Source organism: Diabrotica undecimpunctata, chromosome 7 (genome assembly GCF_040954645.1).
Source record: "Diabrotica undecimpunctata isolate CICGRU chromosome 7, icDiaUnde3, whole genome shotgun sequence".
NCBI lineage: Eukaryota > Metazoa > Arthropoda > Insecta > Coleoptera > Chrysomelidae > Diabrotica > Diabrotica undecimpunctata.
The window spans coordinates 135,363,064-135,382,529 of record NC_092809.1 but is presented as its reverse complement, the minus strand read 5'-3'; the positions used below and the strand labels follow the sequence as shown (position 1 = coordinate 135,382,529).

At 34.0% G+C, this 19,466-nt stretch overlaps 2 protein-coding genes across 2 annotated transcripts; one reads left to right on the top strand and one right to left on the bottom strand.

The window, feature by feature from the left end:
• Positions 1–478: 478 nt before the first annotated feature.
• Positions 479–11,118, bottom strand: LOC140445877 (uncharacterized). Its single transcript, XM_072538282.1, has 5 exons — positions 10,983–11,118; positions 10,684–10,870; positions 9,531–9,704; positions 6,406–7,041; positions 479–2,193 (listed from the first exon to the last, which is right to left on the bottom strand). The coding sequence occupies exons 2-5, from the start codon at positions 10,859–10,861 to the stop codon at positions 521–523; spliced, it is 2,661 nt and encodes an 886-aa protein (XP_072394383.1). The 5' UTR covers positions 10,862–10,870; positions 10,983–11,118; the 3' UTR covers positions 479–520.
• Positions 11,119–12,385: 1,267 nt separating this feature from the next.
• On the top strand, positions 12,386–19,134 carry LOC140446985 (uncharacterized). The gene is made up of 3 exons (XM_072539579.1): positions 12,386–12,857; positions 17,536–17,846; positions 18,223–19,134. The coding sequence occupies exons 1-3, from the start codon at positions 12,527–12,529 to the stop codon at positions 18,826–18,828; spliced, it is 1,248 nt and encodes a 415-aa protein (XP_072395680.1). The 5' UTR covers positions 12,386–12,526; the 3' UTR covers positions 18,829–19,134.
• Positions 19,135–19,466: the final 332 nt, after the last annotated feature.

Here is a 19,466-nt window from a genome sequence, read left to right as displayed (position 1 = left end):
GGGAGGGTCCTGAACCCCTAAGTACAGCCGCCGCCAATAAAATGGCGTTGTACACAGAGCCTTGATTCCTTCAGACCATGTAGACCAGATATCCAGGGAAACAGATTTGCATGGCACCTCTAATCGTGGGATTGTTGCTCTGCTGGTCTGTTGCTCTCCGGATCGGAACAGGGAGGAACAGACCAGCAGGATCAGGTCGGTTTTCGGATGGCGAGGGTTTGGTTGCGTGATGATCGTAGCCACCCAGCCGGCATCGCCCGGCCTGCAAACTAAGAGGTTATGGCTCCACTCTGATAGCCTATTATCCAAATAAGCCTATAGCAGTGTGACTGGCGCTGTGAGCGTCTCTTGAGTAGGTAAATTAAAAATGAACAATATCTTGAACAATTTGGAACTTTGTAAAGAAAAAGCTTTACATTATAAACATTTTATATAAAACAAATAAAAAGGAAAAATAAATATTCAGATCAGTCGGTAATGTAATAAAAAAGTATATATTTTTTCGAAAATTGTAGTAAATCTATTTCTGAAACTTATTCATCTCACTAACATATATATTTTGCTCTATATAAGTTCTCGTAGCTTGTAGCTCTAACTCCCATTCGAAACTGAACCAGTCGTTAAACGATTCTGAGTTATTAAACTCTAAACCATTCCGCCACAACTTGTCATCCAGTTGCTCCATATAACTACTATAATGTCCATATTCAAAATCATCAGAACCCTTCCGTAGCTCTAAAACGCAGGTGGGGGTGACATGGTGTGCGACACGAGGGGTCTTAACTTCTACCCAGTTCATAGTCTCTTCCTGTCTACGCCATTCCATCGCATCGTCTGCATGTTCCATCGCTTTTGCATCTCGGAAGCTTTCTTCTTCAGAACACTCTTCCTCTACAGGTATCCATCTCATAGCTGCTTCTTGTCGACGACATTCCATTTCTAGCATTGAGTTTTCTTCTGGATTCGACGACCATATCATCGGTTCTGACTGACTGGACGATTCGTCGTGTACTGCGGAATATCTGCGTGGCTTTCCGTGTTTTTTATGCTTCACTTCTTGGTCACTTTCTGAACTAGATCGGCGATAAGTTGGTGTATTCGTTTTTGCTGAAGTATCAGTAGCACAACGCTCTTTCAACACCTCCTTCCAGTTACTATCATCAGACAGAACCAAGTGTTTATATCCCAAATGAAACAAATTTTCACTTTCACTTCCTTGTTCGTGGCAAGTTCTGGAAGAAGATGGACTATCTAAAGAACCAGTACTGTCTTGAGTAGGCTTATCATCATTTTTATTTGGAATATCGTTTGTTTTAATAATCTTCAGTAGATCTGATATACTGTTTTTGGAAAGCTCACTAATTTCATTTTTAAATTGAGAATTCAGCACTTTCAGATGCTGCTCAATACAAACTGATCCCTCTGAAATGTTAGAGTTGCTTACTATTTGTGACGTACTCAGTAGTGCCTTATTTTTTGTCAATAAGTTTTCTTTAAGCTCTTCTTCGGTATCTACTTTAGGAACAGTTTTTTTAACATTGTTGTCACTTTTGGTTGTAGGTTTAGTACAACCTTCCTTTAACACATCCAAGACGGCCTGAGCATCAAACGGCTTGTTAGTATTTGTTTTTATGGAATTACTTGAACCTACTTCTAAATTCAAATTTTGATTTAGTAGTGAGTGCAAAATTGATTCGGTGTCCATTTCTGATATTTGTTTTCGAACCTCCTCAATTTCTTGTTGAGTATTCTGAAGTATATCACTCAGACCAATATTTGGTGACGTTACTTCTTGCTCATCAACACTTTTAGATCTTTTAACATCGTCGTTATCTTTATTTTTACTTTTTTGTTTTCTCTCCTTTTTATTCTCATACATTTTAGTTTTCGTAATAGATTCATCTCGTTCAGCCTTTACCTTACTAGAAATATGGTCAGTTAAAGGAACTTCAATTTTCAATAACTCTAAGATGCTACCATTTATTTTCGGTAATTTGGGTATTGTTAAAGTATTTCCTCCGATTTGTCCCAGTATTTCCTGTAGATGTGTTAATTCTGTGCCTTGAGACGATAAGTTGATGCACACTCCAGACGAACCGTATCTTCCTGCTCTTCCCATTCGGTGTAGGTAAGTCATAGCATCAATTGGTATGTCAAAATTAATAACCAAGTCTACATTGGCAGCATCTATACCTAGAATAAAGAGATACTTTGTTAAAAGATTATTATATTAAAGCAGAAAAGAAAATTGTAAAATTTGTTTAAAAAATAGTTAATATAAGGGAGAGGCTGGAACAGTGGCCAACCAGGTACAGTGGCCACTTTTAAATATTTTGTTGTTGTTTGATAGATACAGACGCGCCATCTAGTACAAACGCTAACAATTTTAGTCACAGTAGTCGCTTACTACGCTTGACCCCTGCACCATCATTTCCAGTGTGTTGTGTGGAAGTAGCAGGTAAGTTTAAACGTCTTTTCAACCAATAATAATAATAATATATATATATATATATATATATATATATATATATATATATATATATATATATATATATATGTATTAAATGTTCTGTATGTTTTGTGGTATACAGTATAGTATTTAAAACTTACAGGTGATGCAAATTATGATCTATCTTCAAAGTAGTAGATTTTAGGTTATGGCTCCTAAACAATGAGCATTTGGTACAGTGGTCACACACTTATGCAGGAACAGTGGCCACTGCTTTTGACAAAAAAAAGTTATGGCCACTGTTCCTACATACGTTTGTAAAAAAGCAGTGGTCATTGTTCTTTCTGCAAAAATATCAACAATAATTTTTTTTCAGATAGTAATATGTCACGGAAAATACCAACTAATCCCGGTATTGGAAAAACTACAGATGAAAATATGAGAAAAGCGATTTATGATGTTTGGAAGGTGGATTATCACAAAAGGCTGCTGCTTTAAAATACGCCATTCCACGCACTACGTTTAGGAGATATTACTTTATTATTGGACTTCAGATGTTCTTGAGGAAGCTCAAGAACAAATTATGGTATCAATCCCCAAATTATGGTATTTTTTCTTTTTTTTTTTTCTTCAACCGAGGAAAAAGAACTGAGTAATTATTTACAGACGATGACCAAGCTTCATCATGGTCTCAATCCGAAAGGTGCTAGACAACTAGCTTCTGATTTGGCAATTGCTAACAGCAATTGCCAAAAAATATCAACTTCATGGGAGAAAACAAGATGGCAGGCAAGTTTTGGTTTACAAGTTTTATGAAACGAAATTCAGAATTATCATTACGATCAGCAGAAGCAACTTCACCAGGTAGGGCAATGGGGTTTAATCGACCAGTCGTTGCAAATTTTTTTAGTAATCTTAAAAAGATTTATGAAAAATATGCATTAACACCTAGTCAGGTATACAATGTTGACGAAACAGCACTAACAACTGTGCAAGATACAGGAAAAGTAATAGCCAAAAAGCCATATAGTTACAAATGATACAGGCACTTTAGTAACCATGTACAATGCAATAAACGCTATAGGTAATTCGATTCCGCCGTTTTTAGTGTTCCCTAGGAAATTTTTTAAAGATTATATGGTTAAAAACGCACCTCCAGGCTCCCAGGGGTGTGCTGCACCATCTGGATGGATGACAGCAGAATTGTTTTAACAGTGGATGATACATTTTGTCAAACATACTAATCCTACAAAGGAATCTCCCATTTTACTAATCATGGACAACCATGAGAGCCATGTTTCTTTAGCATCTATTAAATTTGCAAAAGAAAATAATATAATCTTGTTGACTTTGCAGCCACATACTAGTCATCGCCTTCAGCCACTAGATAAAGCTGTATTTGGTCCTCTGAAGAAATATTACTCACATGGTTGTCAAAATTGGTTATTGAAAAATACTGGAAAGAGGATAACAATTTACGACATAGCAGAGATTTTGAGCGACGCTTATCCACTTGCTTTCTGTCTCAACAATGTGGTATCAGCTTTTAAAGCTACTGGTATTTTCATTAAATGATAACATTTTTAATGACGATGATTTTATGGCTTCAACCGTAACAGACATGCCAAACATACATCAAGAAGAACAACAACCAAATAATTAAAATGTTAGCGATATACCACAAATGGACATTCAGTTCCCTTCGACATCAACTTGTCCAGATAAAATACCAGAAACAAATCAGAAACATCCATCGGAAATAACACCTGAAAAGAAAACTGTTTCTTATGAAGCGATGGCAACTTCCAAGGACACACCCGAAAATCGATTTTTTTCCCCTGTATTACTGCAACCATACCCTAAAGCTACCTTATTGCCATAAAAAAAAACAAAGGAAAAAGAAGACTACTGAAATTTTAACTGATACACCAATTTATAAAAGAATAGAAGCGGAAACAGCAGAAAGAATATCAAGGCAAAGTAGAGTGAAGAGAGCTAGACAACAGTAAAAAGAAAAATTGATATTTCAAACAAGTCGAATAGAAGTAATGCAAAGAAAAATAAAAGCATACCTCGTGATGACAGTAACAGTGACATTGAATTATCTGATGTTGTGGATTCCGACGATGTTAGTCTATTTTCAGAAGTAGATGAAATTTCTGACGAAGACATATCCTCACGAATGGTGGAAGTGAATTCATTTGTTCTCGTGAGGTTTCAAACAAAGAAAACTTCAAAATTTTGCACAAGTTACAGAAGTTTTTTTCTTCTGGTCAAGAATACAATGTAAATTTTCTAAGACGTCACAGTTTTCATTTCCTACATACAGATTCTGCCACAATTACAAAAGAAGATGTTGAACTCATTTTAACCCAACCAAAAAGTGCTGGAGCAACACAACGAACTGCAAATTTGTTTACTTTTAAAGCGGATTTATCATCTTATAATATTTGTTAAAGATTAATAGTACTTTTCTTTTTTTATGAATATTATAAATAAAAATATAAGAATTGCAAGTAATGACCACTGTACCTTACCTTTGTGGCCACTGTACCATCTAGTTTGGTACAGTGGTCACATTTTTTGAAAAAACAAAATTAGTTACTCCTGCATAACCTGTATTTTTTGGGATTACAGAGTACCAAGTGCTTTGACGTTGTTTGAGTTGATACTCATTAACATTTATATTCTCCCCTATCTCTTATAAAAAACACTTATAGCTGTACCAGTCTAATATGACAACAGTACTACTACCAGATCAGAAGTTTTCAAGACAATTGAGAGCAGAGAGAGGGGTTAGACACCTGACTTATTCAATATTTATTTTGGTTTTTGAGAATGGCTTTAAAAGGATGGGTCGATGAAGAAACAGTGGCAGCTAGAAAAATCTCCAATTTAAGGTTTGCTGATGACACTACACTTATAGCAGCAAATGAACAAAAAATGCTAGATCCACTGCAAAGAATTTGATTTGAAAGCATTAAAGTTGGTCTTAAAATTAATCAAGAAAATACAGGAAAACACATAGTCGAATGGCAACAAGTCTCGGAAAATCATACTAGAGAGATCATAAGAAAACTAAAAAAAGAAAAGTTTCCAGGCTGCGGTGACTTTAAACTGCATATTTTTAGAGAGTTTTCAGAGGGGCTGCTACCGATTATAACTAAATTAGTTAACCTCCCACTTATCACTGGATTAATCCCAAACTCTATAATAGCGATAGTGGTACCATTGTATAAAGGAGGGGACTCAAAGCAACCTGGAAGTTATCGGCCAATATCTCTTCTAACAATTATATTAAAGATCTTGGAATCATGTGTAAATAACCAAATTGTACCATTCTTAATTCATCCAACTGCTGGTTTAACAGGCAATATAGCTTTAGACACGACTCAAGCACAGTGTCTGCTGTTGCTATCTTAATTACCGACATATATAACAAATTAGACAGAATTAAGTTGCACATTTGTATCATTGAATTTGCAAAAAGCTTTCGACAGAGTTCATCATGACAAATTTATTTTAGTGCTTGAACAAAATGATATCGGAATGGTTTTATTTTTTTACGGGAGTATTTGAGTGGCTGAATACAAAAAGTGCTATGTAAAAGTGTGCTAAGTATATCAGAAGATATTTTATGTGGAGTTCCTCTAAGGGTCTATATTGGGACAAACAGAACAATAGAATTTATATTAAGAATATCAACCTATTATTATATAAATCATCCTATCAAATATTACCCTCCTAAAGCTTTTTTAAAGATTTTGGTAATAAGGGGTAATTTCCACCCTTAAAAAATAAAAAGCGGCCGTCGGCAAAATATTGATTTTCAAGTAGAGAGAAAATTGAACTTAATCTCAAATTTTTATGCAAATCGGTCTTTTCCGAAAAATATGCGAGGTTTAGTCCTATTTTAAGCTTCGTTTTCTGGAGTAAAAACATAAATTAAGACTTACCTCTGGCAGTTAAATCAGTAGATAACATAATCCTACATTTAAATTCTTTCAGCACACTAACAGCTTCCAATCGTTGTTCTTGGGTTTGAGCAGCAGAAATATATGTAGAAGGCCATCCCTTCTGGTTCAGAATGTTACTCAAACTCTCAGCTTTTGTTTGGAAATTAGAAAAAACCAGGCATTGAGTAAATGAAATGTTGGTGAATATATCAATCAATTCATCTGTTTTAGCTTTGAGTTGTTGAGCTGCATTAGAATATTGCTTCGTGACAACCACAAATTGCTTCAAGCCTAATAAAAGCGGGCTCTCTAGTTCTGCTGTTATATGTGTTGGTGATAACATATATTTCGATAAGAACTCTTCCAACTGGTTAGGATAAGTGGCACTAGTGGTGATAATTTGTTTCTTTGTTGGCAGACTGTTGTATATTTCGTTTATGTCATTACGGAAACTACTTTCCATAAGTTTGTCAGCTTCATCTAGCACAAAGAGCTTTACAGAGTTAACGTTAAGAGTCTTGTCCAATATTAGATGTTTTATTCTGCCTGGTGTACCCACTGCTATATTGCAGTTTTGGCACTTTTGTTTATCTTCTACTAATGGTAATCCTCCAATGAACGATTCTACCTTCAGACCTGTAAATACAACTCTGTCAAATATTGCATAATGAAATATGTATATAAAGATAAATAGGAACATCTACTAACCCAATTATACTATTTTCCTTGTCCCTACTAACCTGATACAATTTATAATACAACAAAACATGATATACATTTAAACCAGTTCAGCAGAATGCAATTTAAGAATTCTCCACTATATGCAGGATTGTTCTATTATGACCTTTTATCATCCGAATTGAAAAACTTAAATGACAATAGAATATTTAGAAGTAGACTAAAGAAGTTTTTGTTAGAATACATATTTTATTCGCTGGATGAGTACATAAAATTCAATGCTTGATGCTTTACTAGCTTGCTTTATTATCTTATTTTATTTATTTGTTGGTATTCTGTTTTTTTATGTACAATTTTAATTAAGTCTGTATTTGTCTATTCACATCTACATATTAGTGTGTTCGTCTACAAAATTTCACGTCAAATTTCATCTCATGTTGTGAACCATAATTTTAAGAAATGAATAAAATATCTATCTATCTAAATGCATGCCAATTATCATAACTACAAGTTGCAAATTCAGGATTGTCAACATTCAACAATTCATTGATTATCACAAGTGTCAATGCATTATTCATTCAAAACACCTGGAGACCAATAAAATAGATGCCTCATTAAGGTGAGATTGTTTGTCTATATACTATGTCACAACATTCTTCCGAGAGTCCACAGACACAAGACGAAGAATATAGTATAAGATTTTAGTGTTGACAAATTAATTATAATTAGAATGAAACAAATATAAAACACAACTCGATCAAAAAGGGGATATCCTTATTCAAAGATAGTTTAGTAAAGACATCTTTCAACTGTTAAATTTTGTTTAACATCAGGTTTTATAAAACATAATACTAGGGATGTACCAGATCAGGTATCTGGTCAATGTGGCTGGAACCAGAATTCCTACTGGATCAGGACATACAGGGGTATAAGGAAGTATTCCATTAGTTTCTGTTATAAATAATGAACATGCAGAGAGACTCAATTATAAAATTGTAAAAATGGTTTGTATTAATAATCAACTGTTTTTCTCGGTACACAATGCTGGGTTTAAGAGACTGCTAAATACTATTGTTCCTCGGTATAGAACAGCATCTAGAAAATATATTATGTATATTTACAAACTTTATATTATTATAATAATTTTATATTATAATAATAAAATTTATATTATTATAATTTTCAAAGCTTTGCAAGATATTTGGACATGTTCAAATACAAATGAAAGTTTTATTATCACGAAGCTAATACAGTAAAGACTGTAAAGATAGATATAAACAGTGAGGGGTGTTTTTTGACACAAACTGTAATTAATAATAATGGCAGTATAATTTATTAAAGAACCATATCATATATGATTAGTATTGCCTGCCAAATTGCAACTCATTTCAATCACTCAACTTAAGCAAGCAGTAAACACAACAAGAGTTGAATATGGACGAATAAAAAAATGTTAACGATGTACAAACATGATGAAACTCCACTTTCTACATGTTAGAAAGCTTGCTTCATTTAAAATGTTGTTTATCTTACTGAAAATACGGTTATAAATAATTTCGGCAGTAATCAGTGGGACCTGTTGCAATCTGTCCTTGACCTGACCTTTTAATGAAATAATTAAACTGATGACCAGCATGGACTCAGCTATTTCAGAAGTAATTGGAACAGTTACATGGCATTGAAACTATGCAAGAAAGTCTCATTACTTCAATAAATGAAAGGTTTTGTGATAAGTGTCTCTATCTAGTGAAGATATCACTATGTTAGATACCAGATATAAAACAGTTATTTTTAAGTAATACTGGAGTTGAAGCTATTAAAAATAAATTTGTGAGAAAAATCACAGAAATTGATAAAATCAATATCGATGAGTCTGAATCTAAAAAACAAGTAGATAAGGATAGCACAGTTATTATTAGCTAAGATAAGGATAAAGCACCTTAAACCCATAGGCAAAAAACAGCAAAGATAAATGAGAAAAAAACGATTCTCCATCAAATTGACCTCTCACACTGTGGAAGTGCTATGATTACTTTGTATCAACTTTAACATCTACATCCTCTATGAGCTGTTCAAAAGCCAACATACTCCATGAACTTAAAGTATACTCAGAAATGTCGATTTATTGATTAAATTCAGACCCAATTGAGTGGTGGACAAGACATACTATTACTTATTTATTAACTATTTTAAAATTTTCCAAATTCCTTCCAGATCATGATGCTAATCTGGCAGGAATGGTAATTCTGGCCAATTGGCCAGATTATTGGTACTGCCAGAATTCTGGTACATCCCTACATATAATACCTTCCACAGCTTAGTATAAGAATTTTTTGTTAAAGCAAAGCAAATAAAAATATAACTGAACACCAATTTTATTGCTTGTAGTCAAATTTATGTCAAATTTTCAATTCTATACAACTAATCAAATCACATATCAATCTTACCTTCAAAGAAGCACCCTATTTGTTTGATAAAATCCTGACTTTGGACTGCTATCTCCCTTGTTGGAGACAAGATCAAAACTTCCACTTTTTTTAGTTTGGTACTAAGAGATTCTAAGGCAATCAATGAAAAAACCAATGTTTTTCCTGTACCTGATTTAGACTTCACAATTAAATCTAAAACATAAAATTTCAGTAGAAGGTAACAATTTTCTTCATGTTATTATGATACCTTGAATGAATAAATTAAAGTAAAATTAAATTAAAAAGCTAAAAACACCATTGCCTAAGAATAACACCAAGGAAAAACTAAGAAATTCTAGTAAAACAGAAAAACCTGTGAATATGGAAAAATCAAACATACTATCAAAAGCTTTTTAAAAAATCTTAATTGAAAGTACCAAAACAAAATAATTTGTTTAATCTGTATTATGAGAACAATTTCTGAATTGCAAATCAAAATGTCAAAATAAACATGTGTTTAACCAAAATTATGGTTGACTCCCATTAAATACAAGATTTTTAAGACATCTGATATAGAGTTCCAGAATTCTGGAATGGATGGCTTCAAAAAATTACATTCTTTTAACACTTATCTTCTTTGAAATTCTGGCAAAATATCCACTTCTTTTCTTATTGATAACACTGTAATCACCCAGCTCTCAGGTAATCTTTGTGCTTCATCATCCAGTGTATGTTCTAAATCACATATTTCCCTCAATCAATCATCAATCTTCATTAGTTGATGAAGCCTTTGCAAATGTAAAACCAGCAGGAAATGTAGACAAATCATTTCCATAGAAAGTTTTCTAATAAAATGCCTTTATAATATTAATCCCAGTTGGCTTTGCATATTAGTACCAAAGAATATAGAGGCATATCTATATTCTTTGCTAGAACATCTGCTCCTTCATAATACTGAAATGTTTGGTGTTATTGCTTGTGTAAATAGCATATGAGTTAATACTTGCAACACTTGGGACAGAATAAAATATTTTTCTTTTTTCTTTTCCTCTTGTGCAATTCTAATTAGAGCACAGATTAGAGTCTCATAGACCACTAAGATATATATACTGAAATGATAATGTTAATAACAATAGGGGTTAATTTTTGCTTGTACACAAGTAATAACCAATTAATAAATTATATGGCTTACCGAATCCACATCTTCCAAGTGGAATTGACTTTAATTGAACTGGTGAAGGCTTTTTAAAACCATTTTTTGTTAAACCTTTGGATACTTTTTCAGATAATAATAAAGAGTCAAATGTTACATTTTCTACAACCACTACATCCTTGGTTCTCGAATCGTTTTCTATTTGATGGGCTAACATTTTGGTCAGCTAAGAAAACAATTTATTTTTAATGTTAATATAACATTAATTTGGTAAGATATCTTGGAGCGGAAACTCCAATAATGGTATAATTTTAGTTGCACAATAGAATAGGTATTACCGTGCTAATATTGAAATTCTCACAGATTATTTTATCACAGCCAGATCAAAGTTAGTTTTGATTTTAATAAAAAATGTACACGGCTGTTCGACGTAAATAACAAAATATTCTCAAAATGTTATTGCCTTTTTGTCATGTCATATGTCATATATTACAGAGAACACAGAACTGTTGTTGTTTGTTTGGGTTTATATGACTGCGGACACTAAATCCATTCGCCAAACACAGAACTGCTGCTGAACTGGAATAAAACAAACATCAAGTTAAACTGGTTGCATAAATTTAGTGTAAACATCGCTTGATATAGAAAAATAATATAATATATTAGTGTAGGTATACATAAACTCCATTCGCTTAGCTCGGGCATATTTTGACAGATTCATTGTCGGAAACCTAGAACACAACAATTCCTACTTCTCAGTATTAATAGCTCAAGTATCCTACTATTGCAGACTTCTTTCTTTAAAAAAAGAAGAATTATTCTAAATAGTGGAAGTGTATACTAAACCCATCAAATTTTGGGTAGTATATATTTAGAAAATATATTTTAGTTGTTATAATTTAACATAACTATTTATTATATGGTGCAGATAAATAAATATTGATTGTCGGTAATTCCCAAAGTTCTATTTTATTTACTACTTAGTTTGTTTACAATTAATATTGGTTATGAGTACGTGTGCTTGGTTGTATAATAATTTCCAGTCACTTTAGTCTGTCAAAAAGTAACTAACTTCGCAAAAAAATAATTACTAAATTCACTAGACAGTTCGGACTGGGAATAGCGAACCGACTTTATTATGTATACCTACACTTAACCCCTCACATAAAGTGTAAAGTTGCACAATCTTCGCATTTTTCTGCCGATTGACAAATACGTCCCTCTAATCTACTGTTCTCACTCTTACTTATAAATAATTTTTTTATTTTTGAAGAACTGTATTTTAACTGTTAAAAAAATTGGGTTCTTCGAGTTCTCCACCAGCAAATGTGCAACATTATTTCACCAGCACAGTTAAGGGTTAAATATACATTTAACATTAAATCATTTCAATGTTCACCAATTTAATTGATTTGTTATCTTCGACAGTTTTTAGAGATATTTTAAGTATCGAGAAATATTAACTGTACCTACTTACCTATATGTGCTCAGGATTACCTAACGCTCCACCATGAGTTTTTTATTTTGTTCACGTAGACATATTATTCCTCCTTAAGATTTTCTTGGTTTGAAAGTTAAGGCACAAAAAAAGTATAAATTAATCCATTTTAATTTGTTGCCATGAGCTGTTGCTTAAGCTTTTTAATTTTTTCTGTATACTACCTACCCCTTATACAAAAAATGGTAAAGCATTAGATATCATCTAGTGAGAAAAGATTTCTTAAAATCACTATGGCGACTAAATAAAATTCGTCAAATACTTGTCAAATTTTTGTGCAATAGTTTCAGATCTTGAAAATATCAAAATTGATATGTAAATTTAATCCAAAATCAATTAAAAATTAGGATTCTCTCAAAATTAATAAACGTGAATTAATCCATTATGGTTCCAAATTGTTCCAACAAAGCTAATCAGAGAAAATCTCTTTTAAGCAATCTTAAGGATTTGGTGTGTCAAATTGATGGATGTGGTGATACCTGTAGACCGTGTCCTCCATGTGTACCATGTGTCGGTCCTGTGGGACCTGTGATAGAGATATACGACCCACTACCAAAACCGTGTTTGCCTATTTGTTCTCCATTTGTCTCACCTGGACCTTGCGGACCGTCTTGTGGACCTTGTGGACCATGTGGGCCTTGTGGACCATGTGGTCCTTGTGGTCCATGTGGGCCTTGTGGTCCATGTGGTCCATGTGGTCCATGTGGTCCTTGTGGTAAGTGATGCCATTTTCTTATATAGCCTAGTGTATTTTATGGATATGATAATATGATTGTTTAAGAAAGTAGTGATAAGTTTTGTCGGATTGTGGATTAAAAGTCTCAAACTCTTTGTTCCTTAGCTTTATTTTATACTCAATATCAATACATACTACTTAGACATTGCATATTTCTACCATCTGCTTGGGCACCATATCCTATACATCTTTATTTCTACATACCTCAGAATCTAATTTAACATGATCTGCCAAAAAACATACATTATTTTCCTGATTGTAACTGCTATATCTGTCTCTTATATCTATGTAATTTCCTTGGTTTAGAGATCTCTGTCTTGATTGGTGACCACTACCTTCTCTATGGCATCTAAAACTCTTACCTCTGAAACTTCCTCTTATTTGACTATTTCCTCTGTATCCTTTATTAAATCCTCTCATAGGTGCTCTATTATATGTCTCCGCATTCACTCTACAATCCTTTTGCATATGCCCTGACTTGCGACATCTGTAACAAACTATGGTTTTCATTAAAAAAATTGCTGGTTTTTCATATTTTGTAGTACTGGATGAAGATGCCTTCTTTCTTTACACTTCTGCTCGAAGTTTCTTCTGTGCCAATTCAATTGTTAACTCTGTTGGATCTAAATTTTCTAAAATTGCAATAACTGTTTCGAATAATCGTGGCATAGAGAGTAGTAAGTTACATGGTAAATCTTCGTCCCTGATTTCCACTCCCGTTGCTTTTAATTGTCTTGTTACGTCATCGAACTCACTAAAAAACTGCTCCAGATCATCGACCTCTTTTAATTTCATAGATATTAATTTCTTTCTCAAAATTATTGGTCCAGGTGGTCCTCTTTTTTCATATCGCTCTTGTAAAACATGCCACATACTATGAGCTGTTGGTTTATCTGGAATAACCTGTAGGGGAGAGTGTTGTACCTTGGGTCAATTTTTAGTTTTTATTTTTTTCTAAATCCTAAAATTATATATTTGCAAAGTTTATCCCATGTATTAGTTACTTTGTCTATTTGGCTACATGCTTTCTTTTTATTGACACATTTTAAGCTTAGTAGTTAGTTAAAAAATATATTTTAGCAGGCCCTTGCATGTTGACCCAAGGTACAAACTGGTAATGTACCTTGGACCAGCATATATTGTACCTTGGACCAGCATTATATTGTACCTTAGGTCAGTTATAAAAAAAAATAGAACAAATCTTGAAATGTTTTATTGAATATCTCAAAATAATTAGAACATTATGATTAACTAATGATTAATTTAGTAAATAAAAACTTATTTGACATTATATCCGCTAAATTTAACATTAAATTTCAGGTGCGCATCGTGACGTGCAGTTCCGCTTATTTTGTGCGGTTGTGGAAGTTTACGTACAATATCATTGCGTAAAAAATCATAAGTCTCGGTTGAGTCGTTTATAAACTTATTGGAATCTAGAATTCTACGTAAATATCTAAGTTCATTATTAATTCCACTGTTCAGTATCTCGGCAACATAATAAACAAAAGATTTCTTCCCTGCCACTTTCACTAAAACAAAGTCTCCTTTTTTAATCTCATTATTTTCAGATAGGTCATATATTTTTTGGTCATTTAATAATTCTTCTTCTTTAGTTACCAAGTCCTCAAATGTACCTCCATCACTTGAACTTGATTCACTATCATACTTAGCAGCTCTCTTTGGCACATTTTGTATATCTTGTGTCGCTATTTGCTTTGTAACTGCCTGCACTTTCTCAAATGATACCGTCTTTCCCTTTTTAAGCGTAGCTATTTCATCTTTCTCTGGAGTATCGGTAAGTATTCGTGACTTTCCTCTTGCTCTTCCTAACTTCTTTTTGCGAACAGGTGCCTTTGGATAGGGTCGCAACATTTCAGGTGTAATAGAACTTCCTGAAGTTCCTGCTTGACGAATATTTGAGGTAGAAGGAGTAGAGACTTTCATTTCATTAACTGTAGTTTTAGTTTTTTCCCCGTCCTGTTCAACATTGACTTGCTCGCGACTGTCAGTAAGCTGGTTTAAAGGACGATCAGTTACATACGAAGACAGAAACTCATTATCTTCAAAAATGATTTCATTGACGGGATAGAGACCGCTCACCTCAAATCACTTCTGGATATTAGATGTAGTAAATGCTTTTGGAAATGCCTTACCTGCAAGTTCTACTATATCGTAAATCGTAATAGGTTGTCCAGGGTGCATAATCATCCACTCACTACAGGCGGTATTATAGTAAGTTTTCATCGGTCCAAAAACTGTTCGATCGAGCGGTTGCATTTTGTGGCTGGTGTGGGGATGAAACGTTATCGGTAGAATTCCATTCTTCTTACAGAAATTAATGACACTTACATTCACGTGGCTATCGTGATTATCCAAAAGTAATATAACTGGATTTTCAACTGTTGGTTTCACATGATTTTTAAAGTGTTGTAGGTATTCCAAAAGCAATATTTCGTTTGACCAGCCGGACGAATTTGCACCTCCCATAGTTCCAACTGGACAACCTTTTAGCATGTGATACTTAAAATTAACCCTCGGAAATATCATCATTGGCGGAATATGATTTCCGATTGCATTTATTGAGGCTATCAAGGTTACATTTTGACCTCGCTCTCCACTTGTCATTTGACCTAATTGTTTTATTCCCTTAGGTCCTACAATTTTTGGTGGTACATGGACAGTCGTTAACCCTGTCTCGTCACAATTCCAAATTTTTTCTGGGGAAAAATCTCCACGAGACAAAGCTTCTTTGTAGTTCTTAAAAAAGGAAGATATATTTGTTTTATTGAAGGATGTTGATCTGGCCAAACTTGTAGGTTCTGGTTTACGAAGTGATAAATCTTCATGTCTTCTAAGAAACTGCCTCAGCCATTCCTTGCCAGCTATCTTTTTTTGGTCCCAAGAAGGCGGATAAGACTTGTTATTTGCAGTTGCATACTGGTATGCTAAAGTACGAACTTCCATTTTCGTCAAACCATAGTGGAGGCGTGCAGCAGTGAGAAGATATATTTTTAACTCAGCTTCCTCTTCTTTATTAAAAACTTGTTTTACATTATTGGCAGCAACATAAGAAAATTCTGAAGCCCCCGACTGCCTGAAGGATTTTACGTGCCTGATCAGCGTGGTTTTTGATATGTTATAGCACTTTGCTGCTTCCCTAATTGATAATTCACCACTTATGCATTTATTTGCGGCTGCAGTTAAATCCTGGGCATTTAAATGTGGTCTTTTGATACCCACTTTACTTCTCGGCATTTTAAAATGACTATCTGAAACAATAATAAAAGGTTTTTTTGGTAACAGACACACCAATTAATTTAAATAAAAGTCAAAATAATGTTAATTCGCAATAAGATTGTACCTTGGTCCGGTCCAAGGTACACGACCTACCGGTGACCCAAGGTACACAACGTAACAATTTCAGCTGTTTTTTATTTTCTAATATTAGGTTATGCGTTTAGACAAAAAATACATTCATGATTATCAAGCGTAAATATATATTGTCCATTACAGATAATAATAAAATATATATATTTACATTTGAAGCGGATTTTAACAGATAACAAATAGGTAAATAATTTACTTACGATCAAACAAAACACAAAACGCTCTGCAAGTCACCACGCTGCAATTTTTTGATAAGTGTATTTAGATGCCATCTACCGCTGATATTATTAAACCACTAATTCAACCAAATCGAAGAGAAATCTGCAGTGGGTAAGAAAGAAAGTCAACTGACCCGAGGTACAACCCGGTCCGAGGTACAACACTCTCCCCTAATTGATTGTCATCTATACATTGTACAATTATTGACCTACAAGCTCCACCTTTTTGTTTCGCTGCTAACTTTTGTGACTCTTCTGTATAATTTATTCTCACTGACCTCCATAGTAATCCATTGTTTAACTTCTTTTTCTTCCAAAATAACTTAAATTCTATATTTCTATGCAGAATAATTGGCTCCATTCAAAAGTTCAATAATAAATGTATTCTTTACTGTTTTTGCTATATTTTATTTCTATAGAGTTTTCTGGGCCCAAAATATGTCGGATTGTAGATTTAAACTCTCAAACTCTTTATTCAGTAGCTTTATTTTATACTTAATATCAATACGTACTACTTAGACATGGCATATTTCTACCATGTGCTTCAGCACAACATCCTATACATCTTAACCTCTATTTCTAATCATCTGTCATTCTGATTCTCAATAACACAGAACATCACAAGAAGGATTAAGGGAAGTATTACATACACTTTACAAGTGTTACTACACTGTTTCGAAATATAATAATATAATCTTAGAGTATCTTTTCTGAACTCATATATCAAAGATATAACTAAAGTTACACAACAACAAAAACACTAAAAATTAAATAAACTTTGACATTATTTTATTTTGAAGCAAATTTGTATTTTAAAATTTGCATACAAAATAGATATTCCAAATGTATTTTACCTCAACCTACTTACTTAATTTAAATAAGACACTCTGGATATTTTTGCAGATTTTAAAAGTACTTGTTATTCCTATACATACCAAGTTTGGTAGAAAAAATATTTTCGGTTCAAAGATATTTATTTGGTTCCATAGTTTATCACAACTCTGTATACATTAATTGTCTGGTTTATCATTAAGATGTACCTTTTTCAGTTCCAGGTTGTGCACCAGGCACATGCCCTCCCAAAACCAATTGTTGTCCAGTAGCATGCCCCGCACCATGCTGTCCCCCACCGTTGATACCTCCAGTGCTCCCTATATGCACTCCTGTACCTACACCCGCAGTCCCACTTTGCAATTTTAATGAAGAGCAGCCTTGTGTTCCATGCAATCCTCCGAAGATGATGGTTTGTTATAGAAGAGGAAAATACCAGAGAGGCTGCGGAAAGCGGGCCAAATCTAGAGAGTTGAGAGGGGGTATCATGTACATGGGATGTGACTGTGAGAGGTCTAATGGTTTGCAGGTAAGAAAAATATTAAATTATACATGTATATTTAATACATACAACAGCGCTACAGGTGATGGAGGTAACTGACTTCTAAGTTCTTGTTTTCTCCCTTTTTTGGTGTCTCACCGACTCTCTACACTTTTATATCTTCGTAGGAATGTCTTCTTTCAGATCTCCATTTTCCTTTCTAATTTATGATTAATATAATGAGATGTGTTCCGATTTTGTCTCCCCTAGATCCATTTATTGCATATAACAGCGGGTTTATTAATGCTACTACTCTGCTGCACATTATCATTTTAAAGCTCTGCTTGATTTTTTTTTGTTGTTAGGCATTGCTAATGATGTGTTTCTAGTATATTATTTATTTATTTAATAATTATTTTTTTAGGACAGCTGCATGCGATGGGAATGCCAAGGCCAACCTTTGTGCGGTGGAAGAGGCCATGCGCATTGCGCTCCAAGTGTGTACTCCACCGGTAAACATTTAACGAAAAAGTACGCGGACCCATGTTTGGACGAGTACCAGTGTTATCCTGCTTATGTCAAATTACCTCCATGCGGGCCATGTGGTCCACCATGTGGTGCTCCTTGTGGCCCACCATGTGGTGCTCCTTGTGGTCCACCATGTGGTGCACCATGTGGTCCTCCTTGTGGTCCTCCATGCGGCCCTGCCTGTGGTCCTCCTTGTGGACCTACTCCATGCAGTCCGTGTTCTCCTTGCGGAGAAGCTTGTTGGCCGAACCCAGTCTGTCCGCCCCCTCACGTGCCTTTAGTAGCAAAACCACCGTGTCCACCTGTCATCATACCGTGTCCACCACCATTAGTACCAGTTGCTAAAATCGTTCCTGTAACTCCCGCCCCAGCTTGTCCTTTACCGTGTGCTCCACCAGTAGCGGTTTGTCCTCCACCTTGTCCGCCTTGTTTACCACTTCCTCCAGCACCCATTTGCGCTCCTCCTTGCTGTCCACCTTGTTGTATTCCGTGTCCGTGTTAAAAAAGTAAATATGTGAACTTTCTAATGAGTAATTAATGATATGTTAAACATTCACTATAAGTTTTAAAAAACATTGTTAGTAATGGAAAAATAATCTTCTTAATATAAATTTGCTTGTTTGTTATGTCACAATTAAATCTTTCCAGTCACTTATCACTTACTTCAAAAGATGTATTAAAAATATCAACAAGATAAGTTACATGTAATTTTATAAATGAAGTTATTTCTTTGCCATTATTAATTATAAGTATAGAATACTCTAACTGTACTATAAAATTGTACTCATTGGCTGGTTCACTATTAAAATATTATGTAAAAAATAACAAAAACTTGAATAAAACTTAGTTTTAAACAAACAACTTGATCTTTATTCTAAAATCTTTCCGTAAATAATACACGGAAGACTTTACCAAAAACTAGAAGATGATACAGATGATAGCCAGTTCCGATTCAAGAAAGAAATGGGGACGAGGGAAGCAATTTTCGCTTTTATTCTGCTGGCACAAAGATGTGTAGATCAGAAGTCATTCTATAGAGTTAGACATCAGAATCTTGTAGAACTGCTAAGCGAAAAGAATTCAGACAGTCGAGACGTACGTATCATAATTAATCTGTATTAGAATCAAAGGACGACCATC

Bases quoted from the DNA above. Each gene is read 5' to 3' on its own strand.
- LOC140445877 (XM_072538282.1), bottom strand. From the start codon at position 10,861: ATGTTAGCCCATCAAATAGAAAACGATTCGAGAACCAAGGATGTAGTG. The intron at 9,705-10,683 runs GTAAGCCATATA...TTTATGTTTTAG, and splicing joins ACTTGGAAGATGTGGATTCG to ATTTAATTGTGAAGTCTAAA. The intron at 2,194-6,405 runs GTAAGTCTTAAT...TCTTTATTCTAG, and splicing joins TACTGATTTAACTGCCAGAG to GTATAGATGCTGCCAATGTA.
- LOC140446985 (XM_072539579.1), top strand. From the start codon at position 12,527: ATGGTTCCAAATTGTTCCAACAAAGCTAATCAGAGAAAATCTCTTTTA. The intron at 12,858-17,535 runs GTAAGTGATGCC...TACCTTTTTCAG, and splicing joins TGGTCCATGTGGTCCTTGTG to TTCCAGGTTGTGCACCAGGC. The intron at 17,847-18,222 runs GTAAGAAAAATA...TTATTTTTTTAG, and splicing joins AGAGGTCTAATGGTTTGCAG to GACAGCTGCATGCGATGGGA.